Raw genomic sequence first — 20,366 nt, forward strand, 5'->3', positions numbered from 1 at the left:
TCATTTTATGACTTATAAAACCCACAAAACAATAAAAGAAAAAAAATCGCAGAGCTGGGGAAAAATTAATTTTTTTTTTTTTTTTTTTTTTTTTTTTTTTTTTGAATAGATGCTCTGTTATTGATGTTGTCTTGCTGTACACCTCCTGCCATTGAAGGAACGTACCCAGTGATGAACAGGGGCACAGGTAGAAGTAGGCTCGTAGCAGGCATGGAAAGTGCCATGGTATGGATTAGAATCCATATGTATGACAATGGTTTTGGAGGTTTATGAATGACTTAGTTTAAAAAATGCATTACAATCATTAACAAATAAATGGAAGGGTGTGAGGGAGAGTTCTCCTCAGAAATATTGCTGTTAGGATAGACAACAAATTCCCACTATTATTTCCTTAAATAATCTCCCTAGATGGGAACTGCTTTTTTTTCTATTATATGGGATGGAACTTTTTGTCTCTCTTCCAGGTCCTTTCTGTGTCTTGTTGTGGTCCAAAAAGACAGAGATCATCACGCCTTATTCAGCCAGGTGAAAGCATGAAAGGCAAAGGAACAAGGAAACATTTCTAACCACTGAAGTAGCAAAAGGTTGTAAGACTTGATCTTTGTACTTCCCTTAATGTCTTAAAGATATTTACAAACTTGAAAAAGTGAGCTCTTAATCTAAAGGTATAGACTGAGGATCTCTCAGTTGCATGCATGCACACTTACATACCTATATTATCCAGCAATTGCAAATAAAATAATAATAATAAAAAAATCTAATTCCAAAATGCAATCCTGTACAAAATTGTCCATTAATAAAATTGGTTTCAGACTTAGATTATTTAATAGTATGAAGGAATTAAAAAAAATCAGAAAAAAACATCTTGACAAAATCCATAGGGGACAAAAATAATACACGAGACTTACCGTTTTGTCAAAGGGCCAAGCTTCTAAAGGTTATTGGGAAACCACAGGTCTTGCAAGTCCAGCCCCTTTCGGAGTGCTCTGCACTTCGGACACTTAGGGTCATCTCATCTCTTTTTATTTAAGTATTCAGAAATAATAATTTTGGTTTCTGGAGTCTGGGCTGGATGAGATGGAGGAAGTGCAGGGCCACGTGTCTACTGTATTTCATTAAGGGCCCCTGGGCATGCATGGCACAGAGTGGTTTGGGAAGGGAGAGGCAGGGATGGCTGGGTTCCCTTTACCTCCTCATCCCTGCCCATCTGACACACTGCAGTGTCTATAGCTCCTTCCACATTCTGTCTGAAGCCTGTTATACCCAAAATTTCTAGAAAATTTTGAAATTTAAGTCACACTGAAAAAACTGAGGCTAGTGCATATTTAGTGTGAACTTCCTGGCAAACCTTGCTCTGCATCCTCACTTTCTTCTCCCTCTTATTCCTTGCCTCTCTCTAGCTGCAGTGTGTTTTTCAACCAGCTCTGCGGGTTAGGCATGCTGTCTGCAGAGCTCCATGAACAAGGTGCTGTGTGTTCCCATCCTTGCCTAGTTACGTTTGACAAGGAAAAAAAAAAGACACATGTGTGACCTACTTTTTTAAACCCTAAAAATCTCTGAATAACACACCCAGAAGAATGACAGCCTCATAACAAAATCACAGACGTGAATCTGCTTGGGATGAAGGCACAGGGAAGGAGGGAGGCCGAGCAGGTGAGCTGTTCTTGCAGCACAGCACCGGTTGCTTTTCCCTTCTGTGGCATTTACAAAGGGTGTTGCTCACACTCAGCATACAGAAATGGTTTCTGACATCCCTCGTACATGCTTGCTTCAGAACTGGAGCTTTTCCTTTTTAACTCAGGTGATAAAAAGCATTGAGACAGAGCTTCATTGTGGCCTGGGTCCTGCCAGAGTGTCATTTTGATGGGAATACTCTAGGGTAATCTGTTGCTGGTGCTGCTGTCGGAGTGACAGCAAGCGATGGGTCCCCCTTGCTTTGTGCCGAACAGGCTGGAGTCAGAGCCTGCTGCAAGCTCTCTGCTGGCTTTAGTGAGCTTTAGATCAGGCTCCGAGCTCATTCCCATGGGAGGAGGAGAAGTTTTTCTCTCCAGACACAAACAAAGTGATGCTTCCATGGGGTACACAGCCATGCCTACAAAAGGCTTTTGTTTGCTGGTAAAAAAAAACATCCTTTGCCTTTACCCCAATGCAACCCCACATCCTTACAGAAAGACAGCGGTTTTGCTACTTACACTGGGAGTAAGTGGTCCCGGTCCCACTGACACTGAATCTGTTGAGATGAAGTCTGTGAGTGACCACATTCTTCTGGGGCTGGAAGAGGATGATGTGCACCTTGGGCGCGAACAGGCAGCCCAGCACAACGAAGCCGCTCAGACTCACGGAGATGCACATGGTGGTGGTCTGCACCTGGGAGAGAGCGGGGGCAAAGGGCCAGGTTTCAGTGTGGAAAGCTTGGAAATTCAGAGTGTTAGAAGCATCATCATCATACAACAGTAGGAACCACAGTCAGCACTGGTACAGGCAGGCTGGAACATCTGTTTCATTCCTGTCTTCCACAATCCTAGGATCGTACAACAGAGCTGCATGGTGCTGATGGTGCTCTGTGTCTCTGCATATTATAAAGGGTACTTGACCAAGTGTGTTCTCCCTCAGCTTAGCACAAGAAAGAGACAGGTCTCTTTCTTTTACCCCCATACCCTTGATTATTATTTTCATCAGGAAGTCCTCTGTAAAGCCTGTAATGCTACAACTGAGCAAAGCCAGCTACACTGGAAACCAGGCTCCTGGCACAGTGCTTCACGTGGGGTTACATTTGATATTTCATGAGAAACATCCATTTGAAAACCTTTTTATCTTCCAGATTCAATCCTAATCAGAGAACCTTATCAATCCCTTACTGAGACATAGGTGTGAATTTGAGTAAGCCTAAGAACTGGTGACATTTGCCAGCTGACCCTGAAAGGTGCCCTGGCTTTGAGGCAGGAACCTTTGGGCTGAGAAATGATTTTTTTGTAAGTCTACAGGATTTTGGAGTAGTTGTCTTGGGCCATTTGTTAGCATAGCTTTTCTGTCACTGTCTATCTTCCTCTTTTTTCACAACTAGGTGCCAGTTTACTGCCTCATTTTCAGTTTATATTATTTTCTCCCAAGCAGATTCCTTAATTAAGATGTTGAATTAAACTGCCATAAAATCTACTGCTTAATTTAAATGATCATACATCCATGACTCGTTTTGCCTTAGTTACACTCCTGCAGTCCTTGGAGATTAGCCTTCTTCCATGGGAATGCTTCTCACGTCTCCACGTCAGAAATAGTTGTTGCAAAATGAAAATTGGAGTAGGGAATGGATTTTGTTGCTTTATATATCCACAGAGCACCAAGTGTGTTGTCAGCACTGAGTATAATTTGTGTGATCATATAATTAATAATCACTATTTACCAAAGGTGGATGTGGCAAGTGTAATGGAAAGATGCTCAGATCTCATGAGGTGAGGGATCATGGAAGACCCTATAGGGACAGCATAAGAAAGGGAGACCTTTTGCATTTTCTAGGTCACCAATCTGTGTTTGGTCCCCAGGCCTCTGCCATCACTTCCGAGCAGGTGTTGAACCAGGCATTGTACGGGTAAAATAGGACTAGGAGTCTTCTAATAAAACAAACATCCATCCAGTATTTTCAAGATATGGTCTGTGCCTTTAGGAGCAGCTCAGCTGTGCAAACACAATTACGTACCTGATCAATGAAATGGTTTGGGATAAAAATAGTCCCCCCAGGGTGTCTTTTAACCCGTGTCATTCAGAGGCTCCAGGTGTAACCTGGCCCCTCAGACCCCAGTTCTGGCAGAGCCAAGGCAATCCTGCTAGAGCAGGCAGGATCTTCCAGGCAGGGGAGTGAGCTCCTGCAGCCAGAATTACCCCTGAAGAAAATGCAGGGAGAAACTGTCTAAACAGTAGCAATTTCTGACATCTGATTTCATTATAACCAATTGAACTCCCAGACTTTTCCCTTCCTGTGTATCTGCATTTCTTTAGGTTTTGTCTGAAGCAATCAGCTGAAAAAAAAAAATATCCTTCAGTTGTGCTAGGTATTGGAGCTGCTGTGAGTTTATGTGTGCTTATTAGTCATATCAGGTTTCCTTGTATCTTTGGTTCTGAAGGATAACTCCTCAATGAAATCAGTGTGGACCTCTGCATGAAAATCAATAGCATCAGTCTTTTCCAGAAGCTCTCATTTAAATTTCTGAGAGTGCAGCCACCAAACATAGCAGTTTCTGGGTTCTGCTTCTGGAACTTCCTGGGAACTAGTTCTGGGATCAGTGGGGGATTCTTGGGAAGTCTCTGAGGAAAATCAGAGTGCCTTGCTGTTGCTGGGAAAAGGAATCCTGCAGGAAGCCGTGACTTCTACCAACCTCCAGCAGCTGCTAAGGAGCTGTCAGCTGCCCTTGATCAAAGAGTCCTGGAGCTTGTGTCCCATGGGGGTTGGGCACTCATGTTGTAGGTGCTGGGAGGAGCCCTCTGTAAGTGCTGGGCAGCTAACAGGTTCAGCAGCATGCAGAAGTGTACACAGAAAAAAGAGGGTTAGAAATGATGCTGAAGGCTATATTTGTGTGCTGAGTGATGGTGATGTGCCACAGGGCATGGTCCTCAGCTGGGACAACTATACCTGACACATCAGAGGGTTCAACCCAGACTGAGCTCCTGAGGGAGGATGCAGCTCTGCAGTGCTAGAGCTGCAGGGATGCCTGGGGAGGACTGGGAGGTGGTCTTCTTCCCTGCAGAAGGTGGAGGATTTCTGCTTAACCAGCCTGATCTCCTTCTACAGGGAAATAACTGACAATGTGGGTGATGAGAAAGTAGCTGGTAGTTGTCACTGTCTCCCGTAAATTCCTCACTGACAACTTGACTAAAGTAAGAACTAGATAAGTGGGCAGTAAGGTGAACTGAAAACTAACTGGGCTGCAAGCTCTAAGGCTTTTTATTGGTGGCACAAAGTCCAGCCAGAAGTCAGTCACTAGTGTTGTACCCCAGGGGATGATATATATATCATCCAATGCAATGCCAATGCAGCTTCACACCTTCCTTAACAGCTGGGATGATGGGACAATAAGTTTGTCTCAATAAGTTTGGAAATGAAACATGAAACAGAACTGAGAGGACTGGCTGATACACGACAGAGCTATGATTCCGTAGGACCTCAGCAAGCTGGAGAAATGGGCTGGTAGGAAACTCAAAAAGTTCATTGAAGGGAAAAACAGAGTCCTGCAGCTTGGACAGAATAACCCCATGCACCAGTATGGACTGGGAGCCAACTAACTGGAAAGCAGCTTTGCAGAGGAGGTACTGAGGGCTGTGGTGGACAGCAAGTTGATCATGAGCCAGCAAACTGCCCTTGCAGCTCTGGATAGGTCAATGGCCTCCTGGGCTACATGAGGTAGGGTGTTGCCAGAAGGTCAAGAGAAGCATTTATTTCCCTCTTCTCAGTACTAGTGAGGCACATTTGGAGTGCTGTACCCAGCTCTGGACTCTCCAGTACAAGAGAGGTGGATCTACTGGAGCGAGTGCAGCAAAGGGCCATGAAGATGATTAAGATCTGGAGCATATGTGGAGAGGCTGAGAGAAAGGCTCAGAGAAGAGAAGGCTGGGATGGATCTTATCAGTATGTATATGAACCTCGTGGTGGGAAAAAAAAAAGAGGGAGCCAGATTCTTCCTAGTAGTACCTGTTGGCAGGACATAAGGTCATTGTCACAAAAATGAAATAAGGGAAATTCTGTTTAGACAAGGAGACTAAGAGGTTGGTCAAATGTTTGCACAGATTGCCTACAGAGGCTGTGGAGTCTTCATCCTTGGAGATATTCAACACCCGACTGACCACAGTCCTGAGCAGCCTGTTGCAGGTAACTCTGCTTTGAGCAGGGAAGGTTGGTTGAAGCAATCTTAAGAGGTCCCTTCCAACCTCAGTGCTTATGGGGAGACAAACTGTGTATGGAAAAATCCCAGAGCTGACCTCATGATTGAATCACTATGAGTTCAACTGTAAACTCTTCCCTCAGAATTTCATTTGCTGGTAAAATTCATTTTATTCAGGGAAAAAAAAATATTGGTCTTGAAAATATAAGCAAGCTTAGTCTAGAAATAAAAATCACAGTTATACCATAAACCCTTCTCAGAGTAGAGGAGGCCTTAATTAAATAACAGGATTGTTTGGTAGATAGATCTGTAAGACATAGAGATGTATGCTATCCCAGCACATCTGAGATGCTATCTGGTGCTTCTCACATAGGGTTCATATAGGGACATTTCCACATCATTATTGGTAGGGATTAGTACTATATATATTTATGTATGTATCATTCTCTCTCTCTCTCTCACGCACACACACACTATCCATATTTATTGCTATTTTTGAACTACAGTGAGGCCAGCACCAAATATTAGGATACATTTCTAAGAGTCGTGTCCCCCCCCCCCTTTTTTTTTTTAAAAAAAAAAAAGTGTGAGTCCTAGTAATGAATATCAAGCCAGTCAGCATTTACTTTTTTCTTTGCTAATATTATGTTTCTAAGACTGGTCATTAGTGATGCCACCAGTATCAGTATACATTAGGATGGCACAAGTTGATTCATAGTCTACATGTGATACTTCATGGAAAGTAAACAAGAGATTTTCAAAGGAAAGCCAAAAATGTAGGCATATAGAATGGGATTTTCAAAAAGTTCCTGACATGTCATGCAAATATCAAAAAGGTGTCAAATTCATTTTCTGTTATCTCAGCAGGACTCGAGTTGGCTTATTTGGAACCTTTTATTTAAATTAAATCCCCATGGGTGATGCTGAAAAATCCCACTCAGGAGACGAGGCTAAAAATATTGCTTGGGTAATTGTCATGCTTCTCTTGACCATTAGTGCCTGTGCTGCCCACTTGTGTGACAGTCTGCAACCTCCTTCTTTGTCTATCTTCCTGATTACTTTGAGTGTCAGGAGCTTTTCCCCAGTGTCCCACCTCAAACTTTTCCTTCATTAGCTTCAAGTCATTACTCTCCATTCTAACTTCTGAGACTGAATAATTCTTTTCTCTCTTTTTGTTGCCTTGAAATTATTTATAGTCTATGAACATGTCTCCCTGGGTTTACTCTTGTCTAGACTAAATATATTTAGCTCTTTTACTGTCACTCTGCGTGTCTTACTGTGGTTATTTGTTATCTACCCTTGTTTTCTTGAGGTTTTCAGTACCTTTCCTAAGCTGAGAAAAATAGTACTAAATATACTGGTTCAGGATGGTCACACTAAAAGCATATTAAGTGATATTATTAAGTCTCTGGTTTTACATGCTATTTCTTGTACATACTACTGTTAATAATTGCACCCTAAGTTAGTCTCCTACCCTTCTTCGGGGCAGAAAGTTGAATTAATTCAGTATAATTTGTTGTAAGGGCCAACTCCATCAGTCACTTCTCACATCATAATAGCTGTGAGATTTCTGGTGGAGCAGATCAGAATCTTTTTCTGAGACAATTTCCTTCTGTCCAAAAATACAATTTTATTGAACCTGAAGCTTTGCAAGAATATGTGACAATTTAAACAATTTAGTATTTTTTAAGGTTGTTGGTGAAGCCTGACCAATATATTCTGCTCAGCGAGGTATGTGTTTTATCTTCTGCAAAGTGCAGAGAAACTAAAAAGTTCTATATTAAAGCATAAAATGTTAGAAATTAAAAACAAACAAAAAATAAAACAAAACAGCAGAAAAAAAAAAGTTACTTCAGTTTTAATTTAAGGCCCACCTCCACCAAATAACTCATTATGACTCACTCTAGCTCATGATCTTGTTTTTTTCTGGTAGGACTATAGCTCCACATACTGATGTACTAGTATGAATCTTTAATTTGTATGTTCTGTCTCTATCACAATCAGAGTGATAGTACTAAGTCTTTCCACCTCCAGCCATACATACACCATTCAAAATGAGACCATCTTTCTTAGAAATAAGCTAAAATTTTGTAATATTCTTGGGTGGATATTAACATTGAACAGAGTTTGTTTGCGAGGGATCCAGGGGACAAAGGATGTTGAGAGAAGCTATTAGTGAATGAATGATGACAGGGTCCTCTAAAGTGGTGCATGTGATTTATGGAAACACATATCCAAAGACTTACTCTGTAGTCACTGGATGTCACATAAAATATGGGGAGAAAGGCCAGCCAAATGATGCACGTTGTATACATTGTGAAACCGATAAACTTGGCTTCGTTGAAGTTCTCTGGGCATTTCCTTGTTTTGAAGGCATACACAGTGCATAAAACTACGAGGATTACATCATATGTTAAGGAGATTAACATACTGGAATCTTTAACATTGCATTTCAATATGACAGTCTCTCTCTTTTCAGGAAGAGTGTACCTCCTGGTGCCAGGGGCCTCCAAGATGAGCCACACGGACACCACCACAATCTGTACCAAAATGAGACTCAGGCATATGAAGACCTGAGAGCTGGGGCTGATGAACTTAGGCCTTTGGGCACCGTTCTTAACACCATCAAATATTCTGGCTATGCAGTTTGTTTTTGTCAGGAGGGCAGAGTAGCAGACAGCAAAGGAACTTCCTAGCCCCAGACGACGCAGGGTGCAGATAGCTGGAGAAGGCTTGGCTATGAAGAAGAAAGTCATGCTGTATGACAGGAAGACCCCAAAGAGCAATATGTAGCACAGTTCACGGCCAGAGGCTTTGACAAGGGGAGTATTGTTGTGCTTGATAAACACTGCAATGACCATAAAAGTACAAATAAAGCCCAGGCATGCAATGGTAACAGGACCTATTGCCCAAGCATCTTCCCACTTGATGTAGTCTTCTGGTAGGTCATAGCAGCCAGTCAGGTCAGCTGTGGGCCATTTTCCTGGCCCACAGTCTGCACAGGTGAATTCATCAGCCAGGTACTCATATGTTTCACAGGGAATACAAATCCAACAGCAGACGTCTCCTGGTTGCATATTCTTCATCTCGTTAGGAGCACAGGGGTCACTGCACTGCGAGACAGGGACAGAGCTCCTCGACCAGTGGATGGAGTCCACTTCAAGTGACAAGGTTTCTGCCCAGTGACCAACCTTCACGTAGGAGTATCTGTCTCCAGTGTACTGGAAGTTGAACACGTTGTATCGGCCTATCCCATCTCCATAGGCATCAAATTTGACCATACTGTCTGCAGCGTTGGGAGGGTTGAATGGAGCTGTGGAAAAAAAAAAAAAAAAAGAGAGAGAGAATTAGTATCAGAACAGCAGCTGACTTTTTGTCTCTTTGGGAAGCATAGCCACCAGACTGCTTACAGAGTCCAATTCAAGTGCCAACAGGTAAGTCAAGAGGTCAGTATCTGCCTGAGATTTTTTTTTGCATTGTTTGAAATTTGAAGAAAAAAAATCCTCAAATAATAGAACTCTATTTCACTTGATTGAATGAGAAATAGTTGTACGTATGGTGAGTTATGTTAGATTTCCAATGTCTTTATCCTTTTACCCTACGTACAAATGAATTCTCCCATGTTTTCCCCTAGCATGCACAATCATAACCTTTCACATTATTTCTGGAAAGAAAGAGGTCAGTCTGCTTCTAATTCAGACTCAGAGTTATTTGGTGAAATTCAACTATCATAAAATAAGAAATGTTAAATTTATTAAATATTAAATCCATAAACATCAGTTTTTAGACCAACAGTTTTTGAAATGAGTATATTAGTGGTAATGATGATAAAGTAACTATGAAGTTCTCAACAATTTCTTATTATGTCTTCTTAACTTCTCCTTATGTTTTAGGAATTTAAGAATCCCTTCTATTTTGCTTCAGTTTTACCATTTTTATATCATTTCTTGTCTGGTCTGAACTTCCCAACATGTGCTGCTTTGGTCTTATATCTTGTTTGGGGAATAGGCGAAAAAAACACAAGCTGGATCTGTGACCTTCTGTGGGAAATCAATATTGTAACACTTCCAACTGGTAAGCTCTGGAGAGATTTTATTTTTCCTCCAGCTGAGGTTCATGCAGGGGATGAAGAATTATTAAAAATGTAGGAGGAAATTGCATTTACCATGTGATTTATTGGTCGTTTTCTGTAGCATCAAAGGTGAATGGCTTTATAGGCAGGAAGCAAAAGGGTGTTTTTTTTTTTTTTTTTTTTTTTTTTTTTTCCATTGATGAGCAATAAAGGTGATTTCATTCCCAGTGTCTTTGGTTACAGAAGTGTTTCCACTGTCATTGCTGGAATAAATCTTTTTCCCTGCATCTGTGCCCATGCTGTGCTTGAGCACCAGCAATATTGTATACGGATGTAATATATTCCTCCATTTCAACCTCCAGATACTCCGGATTTGTTGCAGTAGATTTATTTAGCTTCTGTAAACCACTGAGGCCAAAGTCTTTTACCTTTCTCTCCTACAGAGCATTACCTTACTTTGCGGCACTCCCACTAAAGTCAGCAAAAGGGACAGTGATTTTTTGGCACAGAAGCCCTGGTTAGAGGGTTCATACACAAGCTGGACCTCCCCAGGAGCTAGATCTGGAAGCTTGCTTCTTCCTCAACCTTCTTTTTACCTTAGGGCAAGGTAGGAAAATAATTTATTTCTATGTATAGTCTTCTGGTTTGAGCCAAGACTCAATACTTTTTTTAAGTCCCAATTCTTATCCCTGCTCTCTGTTGCATTTTGCCACCTCACTACAGTGATGGATAGCCTTGGTTTGCAGGATTACAAATTAAGTCTGGGTAACCCAGGAGTATGTAAGTGGACTTTTTTTTTTTTTTTTTTTTTTTTTTTTTTTTTTTTCTCTCTTTCTCTTTTTCTTCACTCTTGGCATCAAGTTATACTACAGTCTTGCCCAACAAGACCTCTGAGCGCACAAAAATTAAGGACAGCATAATACTCCTCCAAATGGCCAGTCTGCCTGGAAATAACATGCTCCAAATTAAAGAAGTAGCTAAATTAAAAATATAGGTCAACAAGAAGAATACTAAGCAGCCTCCTTTCACTCCCTCGTCCTCCTCACACATAGGCACGCAAGCTCTCTCAGCCAAAAGCAGCATTAAATGAAATCATAATGCAGCACTTAACAGCTCTTCAATAATGTGTTGTCATTGCCAGTGTCTTATTTCATTATTCATAACACTTTATATAAGTAGAAATTGTAGATTGTAGAAATTGTTAACACAGCAGCCCAGTTTTAAGAGCCAATTTATTCACTTCGGTGTCATACAGGCCACGTCCTGAGGTGTGCTGAGAAGTAGTGACTTCTGGTGGAACCAGTGGAGCTGCAGGTAACTCTGCTAGGGTATTTGTCATTTATACAGAACAAAGTATTTGCCTTGGATTTTGCAGGTAGGTTCAGAAGGCAAAGCAGGTAATCTCATATACAGTTAGCTTGAAGCTCACATGTATTTTACTTTCCATGAGGCTGTTTCCACTCTAGAAATGCGACTAAAAGATTTTTGTAGGACAATTTGTTTTAGATCAACCACAGCTTGTAGCTGGAAACATTCATTTTTAGTGGCTGCTGATAGAGGAAAATAAATGGCACTCCTTCAAATGGAGAGGATGAAGTCATTTACCCAAACAACGATGTATTAAATTATATTATGGTGAGCCAAAGCATACAAATGAGCCCACTGGGTGGCAGCAATTAATATACCTACTGATTTTATGTAAAATCACTCAGGCATTTTAACTGATATTTATCAACATAGTCTAGATCCTGTAATACCACTTTGAAAAAGACATTTTCAGAAAAGTGGATCTAAAGAGTATAATAAAAATAATATGTTTATATGCAAGAATACAAATCCATAAGAAAATAAGATTTTATTTTCTAGGGTAAAAAAGAATATTTTTTGTGTTCATTGGCAGATGATCTTCCCAGAGGTGAAATGTCAAGGCTATGTCACAGATCACTCTGAGAATTTTTTCATAGCTAGATTTCAGTTTTGTAAGTAAACCTGTGATCTTTAAAACATATTTCTGGCAGACCTTTTTCAAAGTTCTGGCTAAGGTGTTTTGTTTTCTTCCCTTGGGAGATGAGAGGCAAGACCCTCTGGGTCTATCCATGCTATCTGATTGACAATATAAGCTTCAGCTCCTTTGAGCAGTATCTTGGTGTCTTCTCCCCATGCACTTCTTGAAGTGAATTATCCGTAAGTAAAATAAGTTATCCAGGAGAAATTCAATAAAAGAAGTTATCAGTGAAGAGAAAGGGTAATTAAAATGACTTAAACGTAAACCAGCAATGCTTTGCACTCCAGCTTGCAGCAGTTTTGCAATGAAGATATAAGAGCAGTGACATTTATGAGAACAGGAGAAAACGGTACACATAGTGCAGACGACAGAAACCTATGGAGCCATGGTGCAGGCAGCCCACGTCTGTCGGCTCAGGGAAGAAATCCTACCAGAGGAGAAAGATGTTATTATAGAAGTGGGGGACAAAACTCCTTCAGGTTCAAATAACAGAGGAAAGACTGTGCAGCTTTATGACTATTTTAGTATCAGGTATGGATAAGAATATGGCATAGCTTTTATATAATAAATTATGTAATTTCATTTCTATATTCCTAGGTTGGTATAATCTTTTCTATCACATAACTCACGAGTATAAAATCATTATGTTTTTGCTTATGTGCAGTTAGAAGCAAGTCAGTCACTTTCATTTGGAAACCTTTATAATTTTTCATGTCTGTGCTGTACAGCTCTTAGTGACATGAAATAATTTAGAAGGAAAGTTCTGAAGGGGGGAATTGATTTAATTAGTGTGTAAAACATTGTTTTAAGAGGTGGTATGGGAAATCTTTTCTGAAATGCATCTGAATGCAGTCATTTGTGTCAGTTGCGATGCAGAATGTGTCAGTTAGGTGAAAAATACTTCAGGATCTTTCAACGAGGGATGAGTAGGTGAAAAAAAGCAAAGCAGTTTAAATCCTAATTAGGCAGAAGGAAACTGTTGAGGGACAGTGCAGCCTAGGATAAATTGAGCGTCATCTTAATGGGTTTGGAATCAGACAGAGCTTTGTTTGCCAGAGACGTCTTTGGGCCAGGAAGGATGTTTTGCATACAGAGTCTTGCATGTGTCTGGCACAGAGCTGAGTGTATAGATGTTGTCTTATAGAAAATAACATCTGTAATGCTTCCTGGTAGAACGAAGACACGTATGCCTACATCTGAGAACATCTTTCATAGCCGATCAAACATGCATCTGTTCTGTGCTTGTAGAGTGCATCCTTTCAAAACAAGGTACAGATCAGAGGCACAGCTCACTAGCTAGGAGGCAATTCATTAATAACAAGGCTTGATGAAGGCTCTGCAGTTTTTCAGCTCAGCAGCTTGCAAAGCTGTGGGATTTCATGAGGTACGGAAAGAAATGTAGAAAAGACTATTGTGTGCACCAAAGGCACTTTCTTCAACAGCCTGTTGGCCCCAAAGACTTTCAGCCAATAGATTTTAAGGAGATCGTGGGGATTAAAAACAAGTGCAAATACAAAGAGAGAACAGATGGGAGTTTCTGGAAAGCTGAGTAAAACTTCTTCACTCTCACTAGAAAGTGCTGAAAAAGACAGCAAAACAAGACATTTATGTATTCAATGGAAAAATAATTTTGATGCCCTCTGTGCCTTCCTGTCGCATATCCTGGGCAATGCCTTACTAAAACACTGTAAGGAAAAGCCATGGTAATAATGTAATAACAGGATATGGTTTGTTTGTTCAACAGACTCATCTGCATGCATGATGTCTTATCTTGAAAAGTATCACAAAGGACCACAAGACTCCATATATATTTTAATTTTCTTTTATCTTTCTTTTAATTTTAGCTAGATTTTGTTTGCTGAGGTCAAAGTGACTTATTCCTGCTTGGCTGAACATTCAGGCCGAGTAATGGAGACCTGATCTGCCCACTCTTGTTTCTATCTCAGCATAATGCAGCTGGTTTCACACTTGATTGGCAGGACAGACACTGAAATTTGGCAATTGGAAAGTCGGCGTAAGGAATACTCAGAGTGAGGTGTCACTCGGTTGTACCTCTCCGCAATTAATAATGAATGAATGGGCTTAAAATATCAGCTTTCACACAGACGAGCAGTCACTTATAACCTACACACCATTATTTCTGGATGTGTTTGGGTCACGTGTAGTATTGATTCTTCTCATTCAAAAAAAAGATGTGCAAGCATTTGTATGCCTTATCTCTTGGCTCAGCTTTACTCAGAAACAGCTTAGGCAGGATGGAGAAGTCTGGTACACGAAAATGTGTAGAAACCTGGGCAATTTCAGGATATTTTGTGAGAGGGGCACAGGGTTGCAGCTGGTTACAACCACCCTTGATTAGTCTTCTACAAATGCACTTTTCCTTTCTGTGTCTACCTATTTTCCATTCAGCTCTTTGATTCCTCCCTCAGTTTAGAAAATCACTTGCTGTAAGGACTTTTAACACATCACAGACCCTCCTAGGGTTTGCAGTACTCAAACACAGAAATGTTTCTCCGGGACTAGTTGCAAAAGTCTACCACTCAGTTATCTTCATATGAATTAGGTGTCCCCAGTTCCTATTCTAGAAAATAGAGGTATTTCTAGGGTTCTTCTAGAGTCAGCTGAACTGTACCCATTTTTTATTTTTTATTTTTTATTTTATTTTTTTTTTTCTGCAAACCATAATGAGAGTGACTAGCTCAGATACACCCACAGTAAAGGTGTCCAGGTGAGATGTTGGGTTGAGTGAGTTGGGTGAGATGAATATCACCCTGTCAGTTGGACCAGAAAGACCTACAGCTGGTTGAGCCAAGTGACAGCAACTTGTACAAGCTCTCTGCAAAGCACCTGGGAAGACGTATCTCCTGCAAGCGGCCCCCACAAGCTGCTGTGACTGCTGCGGGGACTATCAGAGAGAAAGGTCTTGGAGAAAAGTAAAGTGGAGACTGGCAAAAGAAACTAAGAAGGGTCTGAAAGATTAGAGGAATGCATTTACCTTGTCATTCTCCTCAGTTTGGCTAAAGGTGAAATTCCCTAGCTACCTTTCTTATGAAACACTTCCCCCAAGTGTAATGTTTTACAGCTTCAGGTATGTGTTGTCCCCTTGCTTGTGCAGCTCTTGGGCATAAGATTTGTCCTTAAGTCTCAGGGAAAATGTATTTGATGTTAAGTTACAACCCTTCATCGAGATGTTTTTCATTAGGAAATCACTTTTGTTTTTTAGAGAAATAAAAAGGGGATTTCTACTTAATTAAAGGATTTGTGTTTCACTGTTTTGAGACACAGAAGGCAAAAACTTCTAAATACTTAACAACCACTATATTTCTCCATTAAAAATACAAAATATATCCCCTGAAATTAAAATTTCTTGAAGTTTGTTCATTAAAGTTGCATTAGAAACTAGAAAATAAATCAAGAATTTGAAAAGCAAAACAAAACAATAAACAACATCCAAGCTGTCTTTTTTTTTTTTTTTTTTTTTTTTCTTTTTTCCCTTATCTGTACTTGGTTGACAACTGATATGAATGAATTTTGAGTTTCCAACATAGCAGTGCCTTTTGATTGATACCACTCTTTTAATTTTTAATTTAAGATTATCCACTTTAGGAAATGGCTGGCACGAGAGGCAAAATGCATGCAGGGTAATTTATACTAGCAATCAACTTGTAATTACAAAGGAAATTAAACCATGACTTTAAACTGTCTAACTTCTCCCTCAGGCCAACTAGTTACTTTGTAAACATAAGCAAGGGGAACCCAATCCCATTATGAAGAATTATGACCATTGTTAGGGTGACAGAACAAAAGCATGGGAGCTGGAACCACAAGTTCTGGGCTGGCCTTTGGTATCTTTTGAAATGCCCTGGCAGTTATCTGGCACTTGCTAGAACATTAACATTGCATTCAGACCTTGAGATTTTGGTTGAGACTTTCTGCATTCTAGGGGTTAGGAATTCCCTGTGCTTGATGTGGACTTTTGTGTGAAAGACATTATTATTTAACCTCAGCAATGGGAAGTGTGATGTGCCTTACACTTTGTTTCTCAGTGCCTCTCTGGTGTGGCTGGAGGAGTTTGATGTTGCATTTTTATTTATTTATTTATTTTAAATTCACTTGCTTTGAGACAAACTGAGTGTACTTGGTTAAGATACAGGGACATGAATCTTACTGGTTTTGGAGGCACCATTCTGTAACGTGCTAATTGTACCCCCCAGATTGCATACAGTAGCTGGTGGATAAAGAAGTATTGAATAGCTAACATTTTTTTTTTTTTGTCCTTCTTTGTCAGCCTGAAGGAAACATGAATAGATTCAGATTTTAAAATATTAAAGGAAGGTGGTTAAAACATTCTCTCCTCTGTGGGGATTTGAGGATTAGAGAGGTGCTTCTAGACAGTGCTCTGAATAATTCAGCTAGATATTTTGCCCTTAGAGATCAGAACCAAACTTTACCTCTGGTAATTATTTCCTAATTGACATCACACAAAAACACTCCCAAATCAGGTGGGTTGTCATAGATTTAATTACTTAGAATGCTATAATTGTATTTAGTAGTAGTAATGCTGCAGATGTGATGGTCTAAAATTCAAGAAATTTCAGGCTTGTATTTTTTCATTAGACCAGTCTATAGATGGAAGAAGTGCACAAGCTTTCAGCCACAAGGTAGCTCCATTAGGTCATCAGAAAAATTGCTCAATAAATTTGATCTTCAAATATTTCAAAGGAACAACTCTGCTTGGACTTCAGTATATCAGGTTTTTATTTCCTTTTTGGAAACAAAATTTCACTTTGCAAAGTGTCTCATTACTATCTATTTGCAGAGTGATTGATTACAGCATTTTGTTTGCTTCTTTAAAAATATATAGTTTGGAAACAGAAGGCCCTGATGAAGATGCAAGACAAGATGCAACAACAATACATTATGCCAAAAGCTTTTTTTTTGTGGGCAGTCTAATAAAAGTATTGCCTCTTCTTACAAATCTTATGACTCTATGCTATTATTTTTGTTAAAATGCTGCTGAAAACTCTCAGCAATCACCCTACAAATTGCTAATAATAAGGCAATTTGCCAAATGAAATTGTATTTCCAGTAGGAAGATAAAACCATGAAGCAGTGAATTCTAATGAGAGCATCTTTTTGAAATAACTGAAGCTCAAATTTATTGAACCTTTTGTGGAAATAAAGGAGTGGTAGGATTGTTCAAAGCTTGAATAAAGAAATAATCCTATAGTGAAACACAAAAAGCAATCTTTATGCTCAGATATGTTATGCAGCTCAGGCATAACATTTGGCACATCTGGTGGAAGACCAACAAAGAAAACCTGGAGTTCAGCTGGAAATGGAAATGTTTCATGCATCCTATGGTTAAGATTCTGCAGAGGATCAGATATTTCTCTGTGACTGTAAAATGCATAGGAAAAAAAAGTGGCTTATATTTATTTAATTTAAACTTAATCAGGATGTTTACATCGTCTGTGTAGTTTTACAGAACTCCTAGAATCAGTGGGAATAAATAAGCACTTCCAAAGGTGAGCTCTGGCTAAACTGTTGCGATTGGGAAAGTGAGGAGCTTTCACTATTGATACTTCTCTTATTATGGCAAAAAAAAAAAACAAAAAAAAAAACAAAACAAAAAAAACTAGTTATGTTAAGGAAGATATGAAAGCTGGCTGAGCTGAATTTTGGACAGTGATGGAGAAATCATCCAAGTAATGCTTTTGGTTAGGCCCCCTGCATACATCAAATGTGATCCATCTCCCTGTGTAGAATTTGATTCTTCTTTCTTTCTTTCTTTCTTTTTTTTTTTTTTTCTTCCTCATTTCCATATAATAATGCAATAGCTAGAAATACACATCTAATAAAATGACAGGTTAAGTCACACAGAGTGTGTCTCGTGAATGACCAAATGCTGAGTCAGCCAATCTAGATGTGAAAGTGGGTGCTCACAACAATGAATTTCAATAAAGATAGTGAGATAAAGGATAAGAACACCTAGATTTTGATGTTATTCATGCATATCACACACCAGCTATGCAGGAACCACATCACCTCTCCCAGCATCATCAGTGTTCACTGGTGTGCATTATCCTACAACATGCAAGCTGCATGTCTATTAATACTTGCAAATTCTTCTGCTTTCAGGAAGAAAAGATAAAACTGAGAGCACAGAATCATTTTTGCTAATGTTTTGCTCCAATGAATCAGTTCAGCAACAGCAATCACTGGACCTCGGGGAAAATGTAAAAAGAAAATGTTGATTTATTTGCCCGTTTAATGGTTGAAGCAGAGACACATTGATAGGTTTAGACTGATAAAGAGTTTCCGAGATCTAGAAAGAATACTAACAGCACTGCCTCAAACACTCATCTGGCTTGAGATATTTTCCTTTCTAAAGAGTCTTTAAGATTTTTTATTTTTTATTTTTTCCAAATTATTCTGTCAGTTACAGGACTGAACTTTCAGTTACTAGCCATTATCTATTTATTCAAATACATGTGTAAATGTAATAGAAGAAGTTTAACATATTTTTTTCAGTACTTTTTATTTATTTATTTTTAATCAGTTCCCAGTAGCAGCTTCATAACAGTGTCTTTTTTGCCACTGTCTGGTGGAGGTCTGTCATCCAGTTGAAAAATCTACTGAATGTCAATCAAGATTTGGAGCAATGATCAGCTGCTCCATCCACCAGGGCCATACATAAACATCATGGAAAAAAAAAAAAACAAAAAGAAAAACAAACAAACAAACAAAAAAAAACACAAAGAAACAACAAAAAAAAACTTTTGGAAATTCTGTAGGTAAAATTTGCTTGTTGCTATATCTTTCATTCTCAAGACTGAGGGTCACATGACATATGGTTACTTACATCAAAGGAACATAGGAAGGGATCATAAAAGCCCAACTTTCTGCTGGTGCAAGCAGCTAAGTCATTGCTGCCTAGACTGGAAGAGTTCAGCATACCCAGCTACATTTGCATACGATCAAGCATTTTCTAATGTTCTGTAGTAAATTTAAGACTAATTGTAAAATGTAAAGAATCACAAAGAAAGTTTTCCCAATGGAAGAGAGTAGGAGAGTTCTGTAGCTGAAGCACAGGAAGATGCCTTGAGGCTCCAGATGTACACACACAAAGGATCCGTTGCTGCTCACTAAATGAATTCAAGCTTGGAAACAGGACAGGGTTGTTTTTTAGGATAATCAAGAGAAAGAAGAACATATATACAGCATATGCAAAACATCCTGTGTATGGTGAAAAGACAAAGGAAAAAACAAGAAGTTTCAAGGACTTTAAAGTCTTCTGGAAGAAAGGGAGCAAAGGAAAAATGGAGAAAAGAATTACTCTGTCTCTTGGGACCTTCTGGTCATGGATGCCCTAACTCACCAGTATTGCTGCTGAAAACTAGGAGGTTCTCCCTCCCATTCTATAGGGAAAGATTGCTGCTTTTGGATTTGCTGTTTACTACATTTTGCTAATGCAAAATCAGTGATCATACATGAAGTAATACTAGTTGGGTTTACTAAATTAGAATTTTAAGGAACAGTAAGTGAGTGCTTTTGGGAGTGTGCATGTACATCTGTGTATGTGTACACGTGTGTGCATCTGCTGATGCAACCTTCCCATATGAGAGTGTGGTTGATAATGTGGCATGGAGTCAAAGTGACATCAGATGCAGCTAACACAAATCACTTTCTACCCCAAAAGTGCGTACATTCTCAGCCATGGGATTACACAGGATTTCTGGGACACATTCTGTGTGAAGACTTTGTTCAGGGCTGTGTTTCACCCAGTTTTTTGCACTAAGATATTCCCTGTCTCTATGGAGCACAGAGTTTTTCTTACTGTGGCTAAGAGTAATGTGTCTTAGCTGAGACTCACATTTCAGACACAGAAGTGATAAATATTTTATATGTACAAAGGAATTGCTGCATTAGCTTATTCTATTGTCCACCAAATTGTCTGGAATCTGTGCATAGCAGCAAATAGGAAAATGTACAGCTTGAAACCTCTGTTGAAGTGAGGAGTGATAGCACATACACATTTAGCGAGTGTCTCTCAGCTTTCAGAAGTACTTTTTGAACTTCTTCAGCAGGGAAAATGATAGATATATATGTGCCATTAGACTAGAAGAGATGAGATGATTCATGTATTGGCAAGTAGAAAGACAGGCTTGTAACAAGAAAAGCAAAACTGTAGGACATGAAAAGTGGATGTAAGACTGGGGTGGCTGGGTCTTTCAGAGTGGGAGGCACACGAACCTCTGCTTTCTATTTACTGGGTGATAGCAGCCACTCTTCACATCACCACTGCTTCTGTCTCAGTGCTGTTCTTATGGACTGAAGAATTAGTGAATTTGGGTGCATAGACCCTATAAGACAACTTAATGATCTTAGTTTATGATTTATATGCCTCAAGATTAAA

The 20,366-nt window shown here is 39.6% G+C and overlaps 1 protein-coding gene across 8 annotated transcripts in view; it reads right to left on the reverse strand.

Moving 5' to 3' along the window:
* The window catches only part of GRM3 (glutamate metabotropic receptor 3), a 106,759-nt gene that overhangs the window by 3,329 nt on the left and 83,064 nt on the right, over positions 1-20,366 (reverse strand). For all 8 annotated transcript variants that reach the window (XM_035315211.1, XM_035315202.1, XM_035315222.1 and 5 more), the window contains 2 exons: positions 8,117-9,183; positions 2,193-2,367 (listed from right to left, as the gene is read on the reverse strand). In XM_035315211.1, coding sequence (XP_035171102.1) covers positions 2,193-2,367; positions 8,117-9,183 — 1,242 coding nt within the window. The remainder of the gene's footprint in view (positions 1-2,192; positions 2,368-8,116; positions 9,184-20,366) is intronic.

This window comes from Oxyura jamaicensis, chromosome 1 (assembly GCF_011077185.1).
Source record: "Oxyura jamaicensis isolate SHBP4307 breed ruddy duck chromosome 1, BPBGC_Ojam_1.0, whole genome shotgun sequence".
In the NCBI taxonomy this organism is placed as follows: Eukaryota; Metazoa; Chordata; class Aves; order Anseriformes; family Anatidae; genus Oxyura; species Oxyura jamaicensis.